General features: G+C 46.5%; 1 protein-coding gene across 1 annotated transcript in view; it reads right to left on the bottom strand.

The window, feature by feature from the left end:
- Window positions 1-5,666: 5,666 nt before the first annotated feature.
- dag1 (dystroglycan 1) overlaps window positions 5,667-23,747 on the bottom strand; it is a 42,681-nt gene continuing 24,600 nt past the window's right edge. Inside the window, exons 3-4 of the mRNA XM_084543662.1 lie at window positions 9,346-9,810; window positions 5,667-9,254 (exon numbers count right to left, since the gene is read on the bottom strand). Of these exons, the coding sequence (XP_084399788.1) occupies window positions 7,410-9,254; window positions 9,346-9,810 (2,310 nt within the window). The 3' untranslated portion in view covers window positions 5,667-7,409. The remainder of the gene's footprint in view (window positions 9,255-9,345; window positions 9,811-23,747) is intronic.

Below are 23,747 nucleotides of genomic sequence, written 5' to 3'. Positions count from 1 at the left end.
ACATCAGGGTCCACCAGACGCTCCAAGCTGCTTTCAGCACCGTGGATTTGGTGGTTGGAACCAAAATGGTGGACGGTGTCCTCCATCATGACCACAACATTAATGGTGTCTGGTCGTCTATTCCTGTGGGGACGGACCTTTAAAGTCCTGCAGAGTCTAGATGCCTCAGCTCCACGTCTTTGCATCAGCTGGGAGACAGATGGAGTCAGGTGAAGATGGAGACGTCACGCTGAGCTTCAGAACTGGTCTCTAGGAGGAGGAGGAGGAGGAGGAGGAGGAGGAGGGTTCAACCATCCTGGATCAACCTGCACTGAAGAAGAAGATCTCCTGCTGTGAATAAAGGTCCAAAATGTCCAGAAATACCTGACAGTCATCTCATAGACGTCACCAGTGTGACCAGCTCTCCCCTCCACATGTCTGTCCCTCGTCTTCATTCGTCCCATCAGACATTCTGCTGTAAGAACGTTGCATCAGTGCAGAATCAGAGACATGGTCCCCAGCTGGCTACATGTCCTCATTAATGGCAGCATTAACGACGTCCTGCCTCCCTCTGCTCTGAGCTGGAGGTCTGACGTACCCAAGCTGCAGCAGGAAGACATGAAGACTCCTCAGCAGGTGAACCGTTAGTTGCTCATTCAATCGGCAACGCTTGGCCGCCAACGCCGTTGCTTTCACGACGTGCAACATAACCTCTAATGTGTTGGAGGTTATTTAAAAAAACAAAAGGAGGGATGGAGGGGTTTTCTGGTTTCCCTGCAGAGAGCTGCTGTTCAGGACACGTGATCTGAGACGGTCGTTAATGTTTAACAAATGGCAGCAGACGCAGCAGGACGCCTCTTCATTTATCAGTTTATATGTAGAGAGGGAGGGAGGAGAAAAGGCAATATTTTCTTTTCTTTTAGTCTCCAACTGTTCCAGCTCGTCTGGGCCTTACAGGGTACACATCATCTTTAGTTTTACGAGCCAGAAGTTTATCGGTTTAGATTTAAAACTACAGTTAAGGAAATGGAGCTTAGTGACTGTGATGGAGGCTGCATCAGTATCAGACTGATGCTCCGTCATATTTTTCCATCATGCAGTTCGTCACAAGTCACATTGGATTTAAAACAGGCATCTAAACCAGTCAATGAACATTAAAGGTAATAGTTTGATGGTTAGACTCAAACTAGAAAAGCTGAAACTCAAATGATGAAAGTAGATACGGGACCAACAGAGTCTAGGCCAGGGGTGTCAAACATAAGGCCTGCGGGCCACACCCAGCCCTCCACAGGACCCCATGTGGCCCATGGGATACATTCACCAAGTGGGAAATTACTTAGAAGACATTAACTGCAATTTTTAAATAAAAATAACTGCTATTCCTAACGTTTCCACTAGGAGGCGCACTGTTTTAGTCGTAAGAGTTGACGTAATACGACACAGAGTCAGAACTAAACAGCAGATGGTAGCTAGGAGCTGAAAGTGTAATATGTTTCTTAAAAAGTTGAGTTCATTAAATAAAAGGGAAACATTTGAAGTCATTTAACGTTGAGATGATGCTCGTCTGGTTAGCTTGAGCTCAGATTGGTCTGATGAAGACTTCTGTGACGATCATGGATCTGAACAACACGACGTATATAGTTTAAAGGTTCCCATCGTTCTTCTTTCCTTTAATTAAAGACGAACTGAGGCGTCCATCCAGCTGTTGAACTAAACAGAGCGGAACACCGACCTCACGCCTCCGCTGAAATAAAACCTAAACTCATTACTTGTTTCAGTGCGTCCTCTCATCCCTCTCCAGACCTCCACCCACCGCTCGGTTCATGCCCTGACATTATTACTATTGTGTCCTGCTAATTCCCCTTCCCTCTCTCTCTCTCTCTCTGTGTTGGTGTCTCTCGTCCTCTCTCGTCCTCTCAGACTCTATTTCCTGTGGACGTTCACGGGTCACTCGTCTCATTCTCTTTACGGGTCACACGGCTTCACCTCAGCCAGACAGACGGGGGGGAAAAGAAAACATTCAAAAAGCACAGGATTCTGGGAGTTTCTTTAATTAGTTGGCTGAAGCCTCCCGGCCACCCCCCCCCCCCCCCCCCCCGCACTAATGTCTTTGCCCAGTCATGTGAAGTGAACATCTGGGGAGAGGTTTTAAAGGTTTAGAGAGGACACACAGCTCTGGAAGTCTTTACCAACGCTGAGACACGGCAGAGGGACGTGGGCTTGATGAACTGGGAACAATAAAAGAGGTGCAGGGACCCGGGGGGAGGGGATGGACAAAGAAGGAGAAGAGACAGGAATGTCCAGAGTTCTGTGTCCTCCACCAAACTACTAAACGCTCTGAGAGGAAGTGGACAAAAGTGTCTCTGACCTAGATGATTGTACGAGTTGACCTCAGTTAACGAATTTAAATATTAGTCAAAGATAACACATGTTAACACAAAACGAAGGTTCTTATTATTCAGAGAAAACAAAACCCAACCCTACATGGTCCTGTGTGGACAGTGTTTGCTTCTCAAACCCAACACCTGCTTGTTCAACCCTTAGCAGCAACAACTAATCAATAATCAAGTGTTTTCCAGCGTGGAGGAACTTTCTTCCACTCATCTTTGCAGAATTGTTGTAATTCAGCCTCATTGGAGGGTTTTGGAGCATGAAACTCTTTTTAAGGTCATAGCATCTCAGTAGGACTCAGGTCAGGACTTGGACCAGGCCTCTCTAAAGTCTTCATTGAGTTATTTCTTCAGTCATTCAGAGGTGGACCTGCTGCTGCGTTGAGGATCATTGTTCTGCTGCAGTTCAGTTAAATACAACAGGATATTTCAGTGGAAAGCTACAACCATGTCTAACATTCATGCCCAAGAGTGTCAGCTGTATGGAGTATTACTTAAAAAGGAGAAGGAAGAGGAGAAGAACAACACAGGACTCAGGAGTTTAAGGGCGTATTCACACCAGGAAGGTCCGTTAGTTCACTTGCTTTGGTCCGGACCAATTTTTTTTTTCGTGCGGTTCGCTTTCACACTGTGATTAATTGCAACCGGACCAGAATTTATAAACAAAAACACATGTGCTAAGGTCGTTCAGCCATTGGCTGGTAAACGTATAGGCGGGGTAAAGAAGGAAGCTTTGTCCTCCGCTGGTGAGGGGTGAGGGGTTGGTGTTTGTCTAACTTGTTCTCCAGTTGATTCAGCTGTTGCAGTTTCTCGTCATGGCAACCAAATGTCAGTGAGTTGCTAATAATACCAGTGACCTTCCTTCCAGCTCCGGCGCTGTTTGCAGAGCTGCGTTGAACCGTTGTGAGGTTCAGTCAAGTTGAGTAAAACTAGACTCTGGAGCGTTGAGGGAACTCACAGCGGTCTCCCAGGAAACCACATACTGTCCCCTGTCCCATGTCCTCTGTCCTCAGACGTTACAGGAAGAAACTGCATCACATTCATTAGGATTATTGTAAACGTAAAAGTTTATAATTACGATATTAATTTTCCACTAAACCTTCTTCTGCAGCAGATGGAGAAGTTACTGTATGTGAAGTTATCTGAGTTTAATCTGAGGTAAAACTCTAAAAACATTGAGGGGTCTCCAAAAGTTTGAGTTAAAAGTTGAGTAATTTATCTTTAACTTCATGAGTTGTAAACTCCACCCATTAAGGAACCAGTCGTCCTGGATTAGAACCCAGAACCTTCTGGCTGGGAGGCGTCAGTGTTGACCACCACACCACTGTAGTTTGAGCTAAAACCAGAAAAGTAAAGTACGGTGCTGCTAAATACCAGGTAGTCTGACTGAAATAAAAATGTTTGTTCCACTTTTAAAAAATGATTTTGTACAAAACTATAAAAGACCCAAAAAGAACTGGACTTAAAATAGACCAGTGGTTTCCAAGGGTTTTCTGCGAGGCCACTCTTTAGTAGACAAGAATACTGTGGAAGTATTTCTCTGGATCATTTAAAGTACTACAGGACATAGACGCAGTAACCTACGTACGTAGCCTACGTTTATATGAGTCATTTCTACTTGTACCTCGTCAGACTGACTCGCTCTCCGAAATTTTGCCGAGGACGATTCATAGAAACGTTTGTATCTCTGAACCTCCTCAGTTAACCTTTCCTCCATGTGTTCCATCTTTATTGATCCAAAACAATCAGTTAGAAAACCATGGAGATGAAGAAGCAGCTGGAAACAGGCTACTACCAAGAGGACCAATCACAGCTCTTGTGGTCTGCATCACATTGAGGCATAGTTAGTCTTCTGGTTTAGGCTTTGGCGTCAATTTGCACCAGAGCCTAACAGTGTACCCTGATGTACACCTCCCATGAAAGTTTCAGTCTCGCTTATTGAAAGTGAAGCAGGAAGTAGAAACAAAAATGAACTTGACACAGCGCCGACTAGTGTTTGGGTGGAGATGTTACAGAGTGAGTCAGTCTGATGAGGTACAAGTACAAATGACTTGCACCAGCGTAGGTTACGTACGTAGGTTACTGTCTAGTCCTACAGTACTATATAAGAGCCTTACAGAGCTAGGGTCTGGGCTGTCACCGTGGCTACGGCCTCAAACTGATGCAGGAGCATAGATCACCTACTAGTCCTGTTCTTCTTTCCTCTTGTTCAGCTGCTATCTCCTGATATTTCAGTGTATCTGGTGATGAGTGTTCTCCACCTCCCTCTGATACCAGACTCTCTCTCTCTGGCCCATGTGATGGATCAGAACAACATTTTATTTCCTCTCCATAACATCTATTAAACGAGTCCATGGACAGTGGGTCAAGCTGTGTCAGATCAGAGAGGATCCAGAAGAAGGAAAACCAGGGACCAGAGGCACGATGAAGAACCAGAAATCTGAAAAGCTTTGAGGCAGAGAGGATCTGGAAGAACGAGATTAACCAGAGGAAGCAGAACAGCTCAGGAAATGCATTCTGGGATACCTGGCTGTGCCGAGTCTGTGGGCGGGGCAAGAACTCAAGAAGGTATCTGGACTTGGTGAGAGACTGATGACGTTTCATGAGAACAGACAAGAAGACAGATTAATAATTAGCCTTAAATATCTTCTCAAATTAATCTATCTCAGATTTTACTGAGATGAAAGTTGACAGCCTCATCATGTCCTCTCAGCATCATCCCCCCCCCTTCACTAGTTACATCAATCCTCCATTAATCTTTGTCATCACTATAATCTGTTTACCCATCCAGGCGACCGGCGGCGTCTCGGGAACACATTCATCACCGCCGCTCCCTCCTCCAAATTAAACTCCGTCGTGAATTATCAGAGCGCCGAGCGAACGCTTTTCCATCCGATCAATATTCTGACGGATCGATGCCAACGATCTGCATGCGGCGCGAGGAGCGGCGGACGGCGGACCCAGCTTTCACACCGAGTCGTCCCAGTAGTCATTCAACGGCAGAATAATTCACTGCACAAAAAATAAAAGAGACGTGTCCGAAGGCTGGAGACGGTTGCCAGGCAGCAAGACGTCCGGGGGGGGGAGGAGGGGGGAGGGGTCAGACCTCTGGTGGACCTCAAGACTGATTGATTTATCAATTCAAGGCTAAGTGGGAGCAGTAGGAAAGTGACAGTGACCAAAACGCTCATCCATAAACATCGGTCATGACAGGGTGAGGCGCAAAACTGCCGACGGGAAAAGACAAGGACAGACAGATGAATGAATGAATGAATGAATGAAGGAGCGCTGCTGGGGTTTAGTTTAAGGTACCAGTTGGTTTTATTATTACAATGCACACTTGATAAGCAAAAAAAGCCTTGGCATCCTGCGAAAAACCAACGTCATGACACTGCGAGCCACTCCAGCCGCCGCCGCCGCCGCCGACCAGTCGCCGAGGCCGACTGCGCCGCGCGTTATTATTGCAAAGGGTCACGTTCAGTTGAAACTCATCAGCAAACGAGAAAGGACGTGGAAATAAAAATCTGATTACATAAAATATGGGTCATTCCATCTTTGTATAGTGTGGGGGAGGTGCGGGGGAGGTGTGGGGGGAGGGGGGCGTACATTTTAAATGCAAACACACAGAGTAAAATAAAACATGTGACCCATGACGAAAAGAAAAGAAATCAAACAGAGTAACTGAATCATCGTAATCGAACTTCTAGGCTAAAATCTTTTTTTTTTTTCCTTTTTTACAAATCACAGAAGACTAATCATCGATCGGGTTTTGAGGCTGTATCAAAAACTTTGTAAAAAAATTAGAAGGAGATTTTTTTTGTTTGTTTTTTTTTTTTTTTTTTGAAGCGAGATCATTTTCTGGAGATGTCGGCCGCCGTCGCCTCCGCCGCGACCTCGAAAACACGTCTGTACAGTCTCCACGGCAAACAACCGGAGAGAAGAAACTGCCTCGTCACATAAAAAAATAATTATCCCCTCCTCCCCCCCCGGGTCCAAAATAATCTGCAGGAGGGTTCTTCCTGTTTACATCCAGAGTGAATGAAGCAGACTGAGCTCAGACGTCATCAACCCTTTAAATCTGTCTCAGTTTTCTTGTCGCTTCCATGTGACCGAGCCTCTTGTGTCTGCTGAGTGGACGAGGCCGTCGTATTTATCTGAGATATAAGAATAAAAACAGGAATAAAAACCCCTGCAGGTTATTTTAGAGAGGCAATCCCTTTCTCCCCCGATTTCCTCCCACCCCTCCCCCAAAAAATAGAACACTCTTTCAGAACGTTGTCCAGATATACAGTGACTCTTAAAACCAATGAAACAAACAAATGATTATTTATTCATCTCTAACTCTTTAGGCTACCTTGTTATTCTCATCTTTACTAGACATTGTGAATAAGGATAGAAACAGACAGCTAGTGTTAAAAGGCAAACCGTATTGAATCTGAATAAACACACACTCATTCATTCGGCCTCCCGTCCTCCTCCTCCTCCTCCTCCTGCGTCGTCTTTTATTTATTTTTAAAAAAACACACGAGTGGTCGCCCGCGGTGCTCCGATGACAGTTCACCGTCTTCTCGTGTCGTTTGAACGCGAGACAGAAGAAGAGTCGTTAGTCCAGAGAAAAAAGAAAAAAGAAAGACTAATCTGGGGATAAAGATAAAAATTAAATCCAGTATCCAAATGAACCGAGGAGAAACGAGGAGCGACGCCTCCCCCGTCGTCACGTCCGACCAACTGGTCGAACCAAAAGCCGATGTGACGAGAATTTGTTTGTCTTAGGCCACTGTAGAAGCTGGGCTACCGTTACGACAGTAGTCCTCCCAGCTGCTTCAACCAATCATCCCAGCTGTCTCCTGTAAAAGCCCCACCCAACTCATTGCTGCCCCTCCCTCACCAAAGTCCCCCTGTAGTTGTTTTTGTGTACTTTAGCACCTCTTGTCATCTCTCCCTGTAAAAGTCCAGACAGACAAACACCAGAATGGAAACAGGTCATAGTTCCTCAGGCTTCCTCTCCCTCCGCCCGATCAGGGGAGGGCTGAACAAGTCTTAGGGCGGCACGTAGGGGGGTGGAGATCTGTAGGGAGTCATGTTCTTGGGACGGGAGCCCTTGCCCTCCATGGGGGCGGTGAAGGGAGGCGGCGGCTGATAGGGAGGCGCGTTGGGGTCCTCGTCTCTCAGAGCTGTGTACTCCCCCAGCAGCTCCTGGTTGAGGGGGGTGGTCTCCGGCGTGGCCATGTTGGGGTACTCAGGGGGCGGAAGCGGGGGCTTCTCTTCCTGCAGAATCAAGGGCATGCTGGAGGACGGGGGAGGCTTAGAGTCGTCGAGTTCATCCGCAAAGATGATGGGCACACCTTTTTTGATGAAGGTGGCCTGGTCCTCGATGGTGAGCTTGCCCTTCCGTTTCTTCCTGTAGCAGATCATCGCAATGATCCCTGCTATTAACAAGATGGCCGCCACCACCACGGCAGGAATCACCGTGTGGAGGTAAACGTCGTCTGTACTGTGCCGGCTTGACCCCAGACCTGGAGTGACTGCTGGAGGCTCCGTTAGGTCAATCTCTTGCGGTGGGATGAAGGAGTACGTCCTGCAGCTGGCCCGGCCCTTCACCTTCACGTCCAGTGGTCTGAATTCAGGCTCCATGTTGTGCCTGAAGTTCGGCGAGGGTCGTCCGTCAGCGTCGCCGAGTGTCCTGCTCATGGCCGTGAGCTGCTCCCTTGGACACGGGTGCTGTGGAAGGCTGGTGTTGGTCCACTCCACCACGATGGACCCTTTGCTGATGTTTCTCAGACTCACTGTGCTGCTGTTGCGGTCTCCCAGCGCGTACGCCAGCTTCTTAACCAGAAGGATTTTCTTGTGGATGTCGTTTGTTATGGAACGTGGCTCCCCTTCGAATCGGGCCGTGAAGATCACAGGGGTTTTGTCGTTGGCGGGCCAGCGGTTTACGCGCACCTCAAATGCGTCAATTGCATTCAGGCCACCTTTGTCAGCTGCCTGCATGAAGTACTCATGTTTTCCTACGTGCTTAGCGTCGGGCAGGCCGTAGAGGAGTTGGCTGGTTGTGTTGAACTGGATCCAGGAGTCTTCTCCAACCACTTCGTTGTGGTTCTGTCTCAGCGTTAGACGCAGCTTGTCTGTTGTTCCGTCCTGAATGTCAAAGAATGTATCTGATGGGATCTTAAACTCAAAGTAGGTGCCCACCAATGCGTTGACCTGGTCGATGGGGTTCTTCAAGACAGGCTTGTCATTGTACGGATCTGGTATGACAGCAGGTGATGGTGTGGTCCTTCTGGGGGGCTTGGGTGTGATGCTGCTGGGTGTTTTGGGCGTGGTGGTCCTTGACATTGGTGTGGTTTTGGGCTTCTTAGGCGGCTTCTTGGTGGGTTTTGTGGTGGATGTGGTCAGCGTGGCAGTGGGCTCCACATAAGGAGGTCTGGTAGCAGATGACTGTATGACAATGGTGCTGGTGGTCTCCACTACCCTGGACGGTTGAGAGGGTCCCTGTGTCGGTGTGTGGTTGATAGGATCTCGAATTCTCATTGTGGGCTTGCCTGGAAGGGGAACGGGGCCTCGTACAGGGGGGGCAGAGCTTTCAGTCGGTGCGGCAATGGAGGGAGACGAGAGGGTCGGGATGATCCTCACCGGCGGCTCCACTACAGTTGTTGGAGGAAGCACTGCCAGGACAGGCGTTGGAGTGTTGTACAACTGCCGTCTCACTCGCTTCGGGACGTGGGGTTTCTTATTGGCAATGTGCCATCCCACCACAGGGTACCCCAGCCTGGCCGACATGGCGCCTTCCTTCGCAGGACCCTGGACGCTGTTGATGTTTGGGACTGTGCTCTGGTCCAGAGAGCAGCCGAGCTTCCAGGACAACAGAGCGCCGTTCTCCACCACCTGCAGAGACGCATGACACCGTGTTACTTTAAAGATTCCTCCACGAGCACGACCACTAAGAAGTTACTTATCCACAAAAACATGCGCTCACCTTTTTGGCGTTCCCAGGCCCGGCCATGAATGCAGACATGTCAAACAGCCTGTTGTTGACCACAGGGAGTATCTTCATGTACTGGAGCCCCACCCCAGAGAAGCTCCTCATGTTATCCAGGAGCTCCACCCTCTCTTCTGAGCTCATCTTGGTCAAATCGGCGTCCAGGATCACCGTCAGCACCGTGACCGGTTCCTCGTTGCCGCACATGAACGCCTGGACGTCGTCCTCAGAGGAAGCCTGGTTGGACAGCAGCTGGCCCGAATCGACGTCCATGTGATCCTCGGGGTGCACCTCAATAGAAAACACCTCGGAGGAAGAAGACGAGGATTTGGTGTGGTTGGAGATGGACGCAGAGATGTAGTGGACTCCCTTATCCTCCTCCAGAGGCAGGCCGTGCAGGATTCGGCTGCTGGCGTCCCAGTGCAGCCAGGACGGGAGGGAATCCTTACCCATCTCTGTAATCTGAGAGATAAACAACACAGATGTTTCAATATAGAAAGACGTTTTCAGAAGCTGAACATCTGGTATTTGAAATGCAACATATGTACTGTGATTGCAGAAAACTGCAGTAATAAACCTTTGACTTTAAGTACGGTTCTTATCCCTGTGCAGCATAGTACACACTCCTAAACACTGAAGGACCATTCAGGCTCCTGTAACTAGAAGACAACTTTATTTTCTGACAGAGTAAACTTTTGTTGAAGGTAACCAGATGGTTTCTTGTGTACAATTACTAGCAGCCATGGAGTCTCTGCGGCTGCCGCTAGTATCAGTCAGCTCAGGCTCTAGGGCTGCCTTTAAACACATAAATACACTTCTGAAATACACGATAGTTCCTACATCCTCTTGTTACTAATCTCCCTGTTGTCTCATAAGACATAAAACCTCACAAGCCCATGCAAGGAGACTAACCCTACTGGAGCGTAGTCATTTTAGAGAGATGTCTTTTTCTTTTTCACAAATGAGTTTAGGAAAGTCTGATCTTCCTACGTTGGGAGTATCTCCTGTTTTTCTTTGTCTGGATATTTATTGAACAAGACGTAATTTCAATTATTATTCAATCAAACACTTGAAATGTCATAAGGGGGGGCCTTTGAGGGGAGGGGCCTTTGTGGATCATCCCACAGATACTTGATCAGTTTGGGATCAAGTGAATCTGGAGGCCAGGTCAACACCTTGTGCTGTTCTTCATGTTTTTTTTTAGTTGTTCCTAAAGTGTTTTTGTGTGTGTGTCTGTGTCAGGCTGCATCCTGCTGGGGATGGCTGCTGCCATCAAGGAGTGTCATTGCTATGGGGTGGGGGTGCCTGGTCTGGTCTAGGTGGGTGCTACATGTCTAAGTAACATCCACACCAATGAATGCCAGGTCCAGAAGAAGAACCAGCAGAACATTGAACTGTCACAAGATGGTTTAAATGTTATTGACTTCTCCTATTGGTGACCACGTAGTAATTTAACTAAAATTAAAATAACATGTCCAGCTGCAGGACGGGGGACGTCCCCCTGGTGAGTATCTGATGGAGATTGTGGCGAACTCGTCCGTGAACATAAATCCTAAAACCAGAACAAACGCATCCCGCGCTCCTCGTCCCCCGACAAGTTAATTCTGCAGCTAATAAATCCTGGTTGATAAATTATGTAGAGGCAGCTCCCTGGACACATCATTAATGCTCTAACCAGCACACAGGCAGCGCCGGGGGACAACACACACACACATAAACACACATGGACGTGCACACACACACACTAGTAGAGACACACTCTCTCAAGTGTACAGACGCAAAAATCACTTTCTCATTTTGTGGCCTCCTCCTCAAATAATGTAAACACACACAAACACACTATCTCCTCATGGACACCAACTCCTTTAAACCCCGCCCCCCCACGCCTCCTGAAAACCTCTCCCCCCTTTTCTTGGAAATAGTTGGATCCCAAAAGAGCAAAGAGACTCGGAGGAAATGAGCCGCTCCAGTAATTACACTCATGTCCTCCTGCTTTTCTCAGTCGTCGTTCTTCATCTGACACCAGGTTCTCCTCTCCATCATCGTCATCAATATCTGACGGTCACTGTCACTGAGAGACAAAAGCTCAGCTCTGAGGGCGACGTGCTGTTTGAAGACGTCCTGATGAGATTACAGTGAGAACCATTTATAATTCAGCCCAGAGATGATTCTAGATTAGAGGGAAGCTCTGTTACAACACTGCCCTTCATTATTAACTAGAAACCATGGACGGTATAAAGACGGACGGAGGAACAGCTCCTTTAAAGTGAAGACGAAGCAAGTAGAGCTCCCCCTGGTGGCCGGCTGCAGTATATGTCATAAGCTCCACCCCCTCCATGTTAGTGGGCGGGGCTTGGGCCAAACTAAAACACTAAAATATACGTTGAATACATTTTAAGTAGCTAATATAATGTTGAATTTTACATTTTTTAGATAAGTTTCGTGTTAGCATGGTTGATCTGGAGTCTCTCTGTTGGGAACGGATTCTGCTCCAGCAAAGATCTGTTGGGCCAATCAGATGTCGTGGGCGGGGCTTAATGTGGTGATGGACAGAAGAGCCAAGAGTCAAACATCCTTCCTCCTGCAGCATTATTTGATTTAATTTGTCTTCAAACCGAGCGCTGCACTGTAAACCACCAAGAGAAGGAGGACGGATGGAACAGTTACTGAATGTGCATCCTGAAAGCAGAGAGGTGATCACTTTCCTGTCTGCTGCAAATTAAATATGAGTCCTTTACAAACTTAAAACAGACTAAAGCTGCTGTAGATTTTCCCCCCGGGCGACAAAAAACAAGCTGCAGAAAATGAATCCGAAGAAACAAGAGAAACGACTTAGGGCTGGCTGTGGATCTACAGGCGTCACGATCCCCCAGAGCTGCAGACGAAAAAGCAATGTTCTCTCTCCAGGTTCAGTAAGCGTTGAAACAAAAAAAAAATAGACAACAAGTACCTTTTAAACTCCTACATGAACCCTGCAGAGAGCGACTGGTTTCCTGCCTCTTCAGAAACAACATGAAAAATACATCGGATCCCACAAAATGTCAAGGAAAGTATCTCAGGGATTTTTTTTTTCTTCCCCGGGAACAAGAGGGTTTGATGTTCGGCCTAAAAGGTTACCGCTTCCATCGCTCTCCTGCTCAACACACAACGCTGGCAAGGTTACAGCCCCCAGCCGTCCCAGAGCGGCCGTCCCGGAGCTGGACGACCGGGGGGATCCCAGCGTTCTGGAGGATTCATTTAGAGACGAACACAAGAGCCAAACTACTTCTATCTATAAAGTGAAGAAAGAATGAAAGTCAATGACGACCTCTCAGATAAAACACTGTAAAAACTGAACTCTATCTGAGATGAATCCTGTTAAATCAAGTCTTGTTTTTAGTGGACCAAGATAATTCTGCTTCTTAATTCTCTTAATAAACTATTAGAACTTGTTAATGATCCAGATTAGAACTAGAACAATCCTAAAGTAGAAACTATTGCTACTGACTAAACTGTTCTGGTCACATTCTCCTTGGATCAACACAAACCTACTTGGTTTTAGTCTGAAACTAACTTTTATGTCTTGTTTTTTTTTCCAACGCTCTAACAGACAGAGAGTATTAAAGATGATTTAAAGAAACACGTCAGTCGTGGATCCAGAGGTTTAAGCGTCAGCAGCAGCAGCAGCGAGCCACGCGTCCATTTAAACCCTTCAACTTAAAAAGACCCTTAATTAAAACTGAATAAATTATAATCTCATCAGAGTTGTGGCTCGTTTCATCATCTTTGTTCTCTCCGACGCATCGGCCCGTAAAGCCGCCGTGACTATCGGCTCGGTGAGCCGCGGTGACGAGGGTGAAAACCTGTTTGAAGTCCACATGAGCGACAGGCGTGAAACGCTGGCAGACGTTATCACACATCGCCGCCGCCGCCTCCTCCTCAGCTGCTTGGTTCAGAGTTACAGTCGCTGGCGTCGGGGCAAAGACTCAAGACGGACCATGAAGCAGCTGAAGGGCTGGGGGGGTTTTTGGGGGGCTGGGGGGGGGGGGGGGGGGGGGGTTAGTGCTGCAGACTAGCAGCCTGGAGCAGAGTCTGAATGTAAAGAAATCTAAGTTGAACCTTTTATACTAAGAACAATGAACTTTGACAGAAACAAGGAAGTCTGTACGAAAGTTTACTTCACTGAAACTTTCTGATTCTGCTCCAGCAAAGATCTGCTGGACCAATCAGATTGTTTGGGGGCGGGGCTTAATGTGGTGATGGACAGAAGAGCAACAGTAGTCATAGACGTCATGTGATTGTCTCTGATTGGTTGGAGGACTAGCCAGGTGATGCTGAGGTGTTTATTTCTTCCCTGGATCAGAATGAGATCGTGTTTCTAGTAGGGATGCACCGAAAATTTTTGGTGCATTTTCGTTTTTTCGGCCAAAATTTTTTGGTGCATCCCTAGTAGAAACACGATCTCATTCTGAAAATTGCCGCGGTTGTTGCTAGCGTCATCACAACATCCTGTTTCGGCGATAATTTTTTGTCCGAAAATGGCCCAAAAGTGCATTTTCGGTTTTCGGCCGAAAATTTTTGGTGCATCCCTAGTTACTACAGCAACCTACAACTACTGGCTGGTACTTGTAACCCCTAACCCTAACTTATGAGTCCATACGTTAGGATTTAGTCATACAGAGGAAGAAAATGTTCTGACTGGAAGTAAAGTATCTGCTGTTAGCCTCAACGGTTCTGAGAAATAATACTTGTGTTTCTTTTTCAAGTGTTTATTTGACCTTTAAACTTAATCAAGTACAGACATATAGATCCAGTTAAGATGTTTGTATTATATTTGATTCATCAGGCACAATTTATGATATTATCATTATCATTAGTATTATTTAAAAGGTAAAACCTTGTGGATCAATGAATGACTCTGATAGTGACTAACACTGTGTCACGTCTACACTGTAGAACATTACGTTGTAGTATAATTGTGTTGTTGTGCATTGACGCATAAACCAGAGACTCCACTTCAGAATAAAAGCCCAGCGGTGGAACGCGAGTTATGAGTAAAAATAATAAAAAATAAATAAACAAAAAGCCGAATGAGAGCGGAGACTCTGAGATGAAGGACGTTCCAGGAACAAAAAGAGGTTCCTATAAATAGTTCAGAGTTGTAGGTGAAACGTCTGAGATGTGCAGGAAGTCTTTCCACGAGGACGACGTCACGTTTAGAGGCTGCAGGAGTTTACAGAAACTCATTAAACCACACACACACACACACACACACACACACACACACACACACACACACACACACACACACACACACACACACACACACAGTGGAAACCACAAACTCACATCTATTATAAAGTCATTAAACCAGGACCATGGAGAAGCCGCTCAGCTATAAAACTAAAGTACGCTCACTTTCTATCACACGCTGTGGAAAAAGCCCCGGCTGCCAGGGCCCCCTCCCCCCCCCCCCCACACTCTCCACTCTCCTCCCCTCTCCTCCCCCCCCCACACCTCCCCTCCCTCTCTCTCTCTGCAGATTAGAGCGAGCAGCGACTCAGGAGCCAACACAAGCCACTGTTTGATTCCAGCTGTGCAGGCGAGAGACTCAAAGAGAGGGAGGAGGCAGTTGTTGTTGGTGCTGACCATGCAGGAGGAGGAGGAGGAGGAGGAGGAGGAGGAGGAGGAGGAGGAGGAGGTGTGAAGCAAACAGGGAGGCTGGAGAGGAGAGTGTGTGTTTAGTTGTAACAAGGACGAGTGGAGGGTAAGAGAGGAGGAGAGCACAGAGACTCCTGCTGCTCTGGACACGAGGAACAAGGAGGAGGAAACAACGTCCCAGAACAGATGTTGGGTTAGAGGGAGAGAGAGAGATGCTGAGGAAGAAGGAGGTGATAGAGACACATGAGGATGATGATGATGTTCAGGTTTTCAGATTTTATCTCAAAGCTTCACACAAACTGATTCCTGATTCCAGTTTTCCATCCATCACATGTTTCCTTCTCATCTCCTCTAGTCAGACTGGACTTGTTCTGGATTCGTAGCTGAAACTAACGACTCGTCTCAAGTCGTCCTCTAAAGTCCCAGCAGTCGGGTCTGGAAACTTTCTGGAATCTTTGCGAGAATCGTTTCTGTGTTCATGGAACGGAACGATAACTGACAACTTCATATCATCTGACCAACCTTCAGTCAGTCAGCTGTTCCGGCTCCACTCCTGATTATGTTCTCAAATAATCGTTGGTTTGATCTGAGACGTCTCATAAAACTGGAACTGTTCTGTTTGTCTCGCCTTAAAAGAAGAAGAAAAAGAAGAAGAAGAAGGAGAAGAAGGAGGAGGAGGAGGAACTGAGCCCTTGTTATTAATGGTGGTGGTGACCTGGAGGCCCCCACTGGCCCCTGGGTCACCTATTACCCCCCGCCTCTTTTTGTTTTTGATGGCGTGTGAATAAAACATGAGCCATCTTTATCCAGCTAACGAGCTACGGTGCTGACACAAGACGTTAAAGAGGAAAGGAGGAAGAAGAAGAAGAAGAAGAAGGACAATGAAAGATGAGAAGATGGAGGAGACTCCACAAACCTCTGGAACCAGTGAGGAGCTTTTAGTTTGGAGGAAATAGTTTCAAAGAGTAAACTGAACTGGACCTGTATTTATATATATATATATATATATCTATATATCTATATATATATCCCATAATGCACTGCAGCAGAGGCGAGGTTGAGGCTGAAGCTGCCTTTATTTTTAGGTTCTTCTAGATCGTCACCTAGGCAACCAGACCAACCATCAGCTACTACGAGGACGGACCACCAGAGAATGACTTCCTGTGTGGGCGGGGCTTAAGGGAAGAGTTCAGTTCTATGTCAGGATCAAAAAAAAAAAAGAAGTGGAGCCCATCACCCTGCAGGATCACATGGTCTCCTTTAATGACCTCTGACCTCTGACCTCTGACCTCTCAGAGCCAAAGCTCGTCTCTAAAATCACCAGCGTCTAAATTTACTCCGCCACCTTCGCCCACCAAACATGGTCCTGGCTCGCTCAGCCTGGAAAACCAATGAAACGCTCCGGCTCCACCCCCCGCCCCACCCCCTGCTCTGGGCCACGACCAAACATCAACAGGCCGGTCCAAGACCTGGGGTTGCTAGGCAACGGGACGACACAACAACACAACAACACAACAACACGGGGAAACATTTATCATCAAATATCTTTTGTTTCTATCCGTTCGTTTTGGAAACTAGTCCACCAGATGAGCTCCTGCTCCTCTTAGAGGTCAGCCGGTGGCGGCCGGAGGTGGCGGCCGGAGGTGGCGGCCGGAGGTGGCGGCCGGAGGTGGCGGCCGGAGGTGGCGGCCGGAGGTGGCGGCCGGAGGTGGCGGCCGGAGGTGGCGGCCGGAGGTGGCGGCCGGAGGTGGCGGCCGGAGGTCAAAGCCCCAGAATCCACAAAACAGTGACACTGAGGAACAAGGAGCTCACGTTAGTCTGAGAGCCTGGACTCAAACTGGGGATCATCCAGTCATGAATGGAGCCGTGGGAGCATATAATTTGGAACATGTGAATCAAAAAGCTTCTCCTCCTGCTGGATGTTTAATTACATAGCAACATGGCCACCACCGTCCCGGAGCCAGGAAACCCATCGCAGCGTGCTAGCTTACTGCTCCAGTGACTCATATGTTCTGGTGTGTGTTTTTATCTTCGGGTCGCCTCCCTCCCTCCTCCCTCCCTCCCTCCCTCCCTTCATACCAGTTTCCACTCCCGTCCTGCCAGCTAGCGGCTCCAGAGCCACGGGGGCTGAGCCCGTCCACACAAAGGCTGCTTTAAAATGCAGGACGGCGACAAGAGCCTCCAGAATCACAGCGATTCAAAAAGGTTTTTGTAATCGAACCCTTAAATAGAGAGAGAGAGAGAGAGAGAGAGGAATAACCTACAGCCCTACAGTTGAAAAGAAAACCTGGAAGGAGTTTTAGTAAAAAGGAGAAAATTACAGAGTTGGAAGTTAATCTGCAGTAGCTGAAAAGAGAGACGGAGAGATCGCCAAGAAAAGATCGGAAAAGAAAAGGTGGTTCCTCCAGTGAGTTAACAAGAGCGAGAAGAAGAGACAGTAAATGACAAAAGCAGAGGAGGAGGAGGAGGAGGAGGAGGAGATAATGAATGAGAGGAGAGGAAAGGACGCAGCAGGGAGGAGAAGAGAAAGTTAGTTTTCCCACCAAAATGCCCCCGAGGGGGGACGACCCCGTAGAACAGCAAACTCTAGTCTCCATTCATCAGGAGGAGAACGATCTGAGCAGACAGTCAATGAGATCTGACAACCACACACTAAACACACACTAAACACACACTAAACACACACTAATACACACTAAACACACTAAACACACACTAAACACACACAGTGGTTTTTCTTCAGTGTGAAGAAGCTGCTTTTTATCCACATGAACAACACTGTGTAAATGGTTTCTGGCGTCTTTAGATTCTCATGCATCGTCCTCAGTTGAGTCCTGAAGAACCAACAGTCTAGTCCTGACTCTACCGTTCACACCAGGCCCAGGTGTCACTCATGATCTGACTCTACCGTTCACACCAGGCCCAGGTGTCACTCCTGATCCGACTCTGAATCTGAGGTTTCAAACTGAAACGTCCTCCTTGGCTCCAGAGCTTTGAGGCGTCTCCTCCATCTTCTCGTCTCTTCCGTCCTGATCTAGATCTCCATCACACATCGTCTCAATCTCATCGTCTCACCGGTTTTTATATTTAAAATAAAAAATAAATAAAAAATTATGAATGAAGATCAGTTTGAATTGGAAAATAAAAACTAAATTAAAGCCCAGCTCTAACGCTGTGTGAAGGAAACATTCAGAAGGTCTTTACTTCCTGCTTCTGTTCATCTCCACAACCAACCACTCCTCATATGTTAAATATCATTACACATCAAGGTTCAACACTTTTACTAGTTTACAGAGACGCACCGAAATGAATATTCTTGGCCGAAAGCGAAAACCGAAAGAAATTATTATGACAATTATTAGTACCACTGCATTTATGGCTATGACTGTACTAACTCACTAAAATCAAGACATTGCAATTTCATGAATTAATATTAATGTTTCAAAGAATAAATCAATTACAAAATTATGAAAATATTTATTTAGCACATTAGAACAGTGCACAATATAAAATCAAATAAAATTCTAAATAAAATGTTTAACTTGACTCCACTCGTGTACATTAAATAATAATGGAGCAATAATTGTTTTTATTTTTATTAAGAAAAATTGGTGCACTGCACCTTTAGACAGACAGCGCTGTCCCTTTAAGAAAGACGGTATCTTAACTGGAGCTGTGCCGCAATAAAAAGTGAAAAAACTAAACAAAAAGATGAACGTTTGTCTTGCTGTTTGTTTTGGACGTAGAGCAGATAAATGATTAGACTATTTATTTTTTCCAGTGGCACACGATCTACTCACACTGCCTTCACCATCTACCGGTCGATCGTTGGATGTTTGGATTTCAGGTGATAAATTAAACACGACTTCGCAGATGCACACGTCTTGAAATTTCAGCATCACACGTTTTGCAAATCACTATCAGTGGGTCTTTATAAAATACTTTATATACGGCGATAAAAGTCTTTCGGCCACCAAAAATTTTTCGGACGAAAATGGCCCAAAAGTGCATTTTCGGTTTTTGGGCGAAAATTTTTGGTAGCCAAATATTCGGTGCATCCCTACTGTTTTACTGTGTACAGCTTCATAACCAGCTACATCAGGTCCATCTGTGCATTTAATACCCTTTTTACTCTTGATATTTTTCTGCCCTTTTGTATTTTGTTGTAAACTACAATTTCCCCACTGCAGGACAAATAAAGGTTTTTCTTAATTCTTAATTTTCCAAACTTAAAGTCCAGATAAAAGTGTCTCCTTCCTTCTTTCCTTTGTGGCATGACACCACAGCGTCCAACATGTACTTTCAGTTTCATTATTCTTAATATTCTTTCATTCATTCATTCATTTCATTTCTTTAAACCTCTCTCTCTCTCTCTCTGTCTCTCTCTCTCTGTGTCTGATATTTCGAGCAGACTCCAGTTTGACCAAATAAACCGAGTCCTCCAGAGTTTTTCCCTTTGAGGCTTTTTTACATGTTGGACACAGACGGAGCTTCCAGAGTAATTACGAACGCGTTAGCCGACATCAAAACATTAATATAACAAAGGAATTTGTAACATGTGCTCGGAGGCAAACAGAGAAATATCTACTCTCAACCACACACTGCTGGACTCAGTTTTTTTTCCCAGAGGCACAAAAGAATTTTCATCTTCGTCAGTTATTTCCTGGAACATAAAAAAAAAAAGCAGAGTCCGTCCTGCCAGCCAGCCCAGCAGCCAATCAGCTAATCACACTGGTGATTGTGGTAATGAGGCCATGGAGAGCACTCATCTCTTCTTCCAGCCACTTCCATTAATAACAGCGCTGACGATGAACCAGCAGCAGGGTCGGTCGTTCGGTCCCAGCAGCTCCTCAGCTCCTCACATGCTTCAACCTTCACACCGACTCCCGGACACGTTTTCATTTCAAACTAAAAAAAAGTTTAACATCACTTCCTCTCAAAGACAAGGTTAACCTGCCACAAATATTCCCAGAGAGGAGCGAGAGGCAGAAATCAAATTGGAAAGCTTGTCTCCATCAAAGAGAATACAAAATGGTTTCTGGCCCCAAACGGTTTGGAAACGAGTCCAAGTACAAATATTAAAAAACACGTAACCGTTCACCAGCAGCTCAGCGGAGACATTCACCAACCAGACCAGCTTCAGCACTGACTGCAGCTCTAACACAGGTTCTACCTCCTGGGTCCTACGATGCTGAGAACGGGAACACCTGGCTAGTGTCAAAGATACCAACAAATTTAAGAAGAAGAAGAAGAAGAAGAAGAAATGAGGAAGACGATAAAAGAAAGAAGTAGAATAAGAACCTAACCATGAAGGTCGTCCTCTGTTAGTCAGTAACTAGTGTAATGTGGATGTGTGGTGAGGTGGTAGTAGTTGATCATCTAAACAGAATCCATGGAGTCCACTCAGTCAAAGGCTGCACCCAAACAACAACAACAAACACTGAACGTTTAAAAGAAGAGAAAAGTTTCCTGGAGACAGCGTCAAGGAGAAACATCTTCCAGAGAGGGTTAGGGAGTTTATGGCAGCGTTGGATGACCAGAACATTTCTGGAGTAGAGAACACAAGGTACCAGCTACCCTCTCCACACTACATTAACTTTGACTGAAAGATTTATTGGACTGAATCCAGTCCACTCTAGGAGAAGACAAGGAAGACAAGGACAGACTTTAGGAAGCTACAGGAGACCAACTCTAGGAGAAGACAAGGAAGACAAGGACAGACTTTAGGAAGCTACAGGAGACCAACTCTAGGAGAAGACAAGGAAGACAAGGACAGACTTTAGGAAGCTACAGGAGACCAACTCTAGGAGAAGACAAGGAAGACAAGGACAGACTTTAGGAAGCTACAGGAGACCAACTCTAGGAGAAGACAAGGAAGACAAGGACAGACTTTAGGACACTACAGGAGACCAACTCTAGGAGAAGACAAGGAAGACAAGGACAGACTTTAGGAAGACACAGGAGACCAACTCTAGGAGAAGACAAGGAAGACGAGGACAGACTTTAGGACGCTACAGGAGACCAACTCTAGGAGAAGACAAGGAAGACAAGGACAGACTTTAGGACACTACAGGAGACCAACTCTAGGAGAAGACAAGGAAGACAAGGACAGACTTTAGGAAGACACAGGAGACCAACTCTAGGAGAAGACAAGGAAGACAAGGACAGACTTTAGGAAGCTACAGGAGACCAACTCTAGGAGAAGACAAGGAAGACAAGGACAGACTTTAGGAAGACACAGGAGACCACCTCTAGGAGAAGACAAGGAAGACGAGGACAGACTTTAGGAAGCTACAGGAGACCAACTCTAGGAGAAGACAAGGACAGACTTTAGGACGCTACAGGAGACCAACTCTAGGAGAAGACAAGGAAGACAAGGACAGACTTTAGGACGCTACAGGAGACCAACTCTAGGAGAAGACAAGGACAGACTTTAGGACGCTACAGGAGACCAACTCTAGGACATTTAACGTTGCTTGGAGGAAAATAAACGTGTCTTTAACCACAGAAGGAACACAACATAATCTAAACCTAGAACCAATAATCTGAGGACATGAGGACATGTGTACAGAACAACAGTCCAGGTTTAAATGTCTCTTCCATAAAAGTCAAGAAAACACAATCTGTGTCACCTCAGAGCAAAGCTAAAGGTTTATTGTAAGGTCTGCTTTCAGACCTATCGGACCTCCTCCTCCTCCTCGTCCTCCTCCTCCTCGTCCTCGTCCTCCTCCTCCTCCTCCTCCTCGTCCTCCTCCTCCTCCTCCTCCTCCTCCTCACATAGACGCTGTATGAATGGATAAATGCTGATGGGGGGGGGCTCAGTAAAAGGTGAATGAGCAGACCGGCCGTCACGGAGCTGGAGACCTCTCAAGCTCTGGCACATTTTCATAAGAAAAGGCCATTAGTATGAGAGGGGCAGCAGGAACCCAATTGATTTGGCCTTTCGCTCTGCAACCTTGTTCACCGACCTTCCAAATACCTGGGGGGGGGGGGGACTCACATCTGAAGAGGAGGAGGGAGGAGGCAGAATAAAGCATTGGAATTTGTAATGGAGGAGAGGATGGGGGGGTGCTAGAGATGAAGGGGGAGGTAGGGGAGCTGTTCATTTCCTGGATCTCATCTGTGACCTTCTAGTTTCAGGAGGTCTCTCTGAGGTCATGACCTCCTCCTCTGCTCCCTTCCTTCTTTAAACTTCACCCATTATGATTTTTCATTTTTTTTTTGGTGGGGGGCTTATTTGTCCTGGCTGTCAGGTCCTACCTGCTTTAATAGAACCCCCCCCCCCCCCCATCCCCCGGCTTATAGTGTGGCAGATATAATCAGTTTTTGGAAGAGGCTGTGGCCATGTGGGACAAACAGAGGGAGAGGAGGAGGAGGAGGAGGAGGAGGAGGAGGAGGAGGAGGATAGTGAGAGGAAGATGAGCCGAATGAAGGGATGAAATGAAGAGAGGAATCGATGGAGAGAAAGATGGAGGAGATGGACAAAGACAAGGAGGATGACGAGGAGAAGAGTGAACTGAAAGATGAAGGTTAGATCCTAAAAATAAAGATTTACCAGAACGTTAAATATGAAAACAAGGACGTGAACGTTCTCATGCTGCTCATCATTTGATTGATGTGATGTGACGTGATGATGTGACGGGGCTGGAAGAAAGATGGGAGTTAAAAAGTAATGGAGGGATGGAGCTGGGGGGAGGAGGGGGGGGGGTTAGCAGCAGGATATGAAAGGCTGGAATGTGATGGGGGAGATAAAGAGAGAGAGAGAGAGAGAGACGGGGGAGATAGAGGGTTTAAAAGTGAACGTATAATTAAGAGCAGAAGGAGGAGGAGAGAGGGATGGATGGCGTGGAGAAAGATATTAAAGGTTTAGCCTGGAGAGAGATGAATGAATGAATGAAGAGGAAGAGGAAGAAAGAGGGAGGGCAGCGCTCTTAGAAGCCTACGACTCAGACACCACATGTGACGGTGTAGCATTAGCTTAGAAACTAGCTTAGAAACTAGCTTAGCAGGTCTTTCCTCCAGCGAGTTCACTCACAAACTACACGCTAATCCAGTTAGCGTTCGTCTATGGCAGTTTACATTCAATAAATTAGCTTAGCATAACTTTTCACGACAAGATACATCCAAGTTTCCATCTTCATCGCCGCTTTCCACTAGTTTTTATCCAACAACCAAGTTTTTTATCCAGAACAGAGTTTCTGGCGCCTTCCATGTCAAACGTCTGTTGTTAACCCTCTCTGTTGGTGTTTACCGCTTTTCCCGCAGAATGTAAAAAAATTGGACATTGCGTCTTCGCTTCCTCCCATTGGTTAAACGGGTCGCTTCATTGAGTGGTTGTCAATGGCAACTGTCAATCATCATGATCCTGTTTTTATAGTGTCAAATAACTAAATCATTAGCATTATATTAACTACCTAAAACGGATGTGACGTGTACTTTAGTGTTTTAGTTTAGACCAAGTCCCACCCACTAACATAGAGGGGCGGGGCTTATACAAGCTGTACTGCAGCCAGCCACCAGGGGGAGCTCCACATGACTTGGCTTCACTTTAAAGGAGCACTTTCCACCTACACTGGTGGTAGTTGCTCTGTCTTAAACAATGTTTACAACCTGTTGGTCCAGCTCTTTGACTCCCTCACTTCCTGTCCTATGAGAACTGGACAAAAGTTTTAGGAATGTTTGGGTTGATCGTCCCACATTCTGCCAACAGACGGGACAACGAGCCCAAACGTTCACTCAGAGTCTCCTGCTACAAGAAG

Source organism: Chelon labrosus (genome assembly GCF_963514085.1).
Source record: "Chelon labrosus genome assembly, chromosome: 4".
Classification (NCBI taxonomy): domain Eukaryota; kingdom Metazoa; phylum Chordata; class Actinopteri; order Mugiliformes; family Mugilidae; genus Chelon; species Chelon labrosus.
This window is presented reverse-complemented; position numbering and strand designations above follow the sequence as displayed.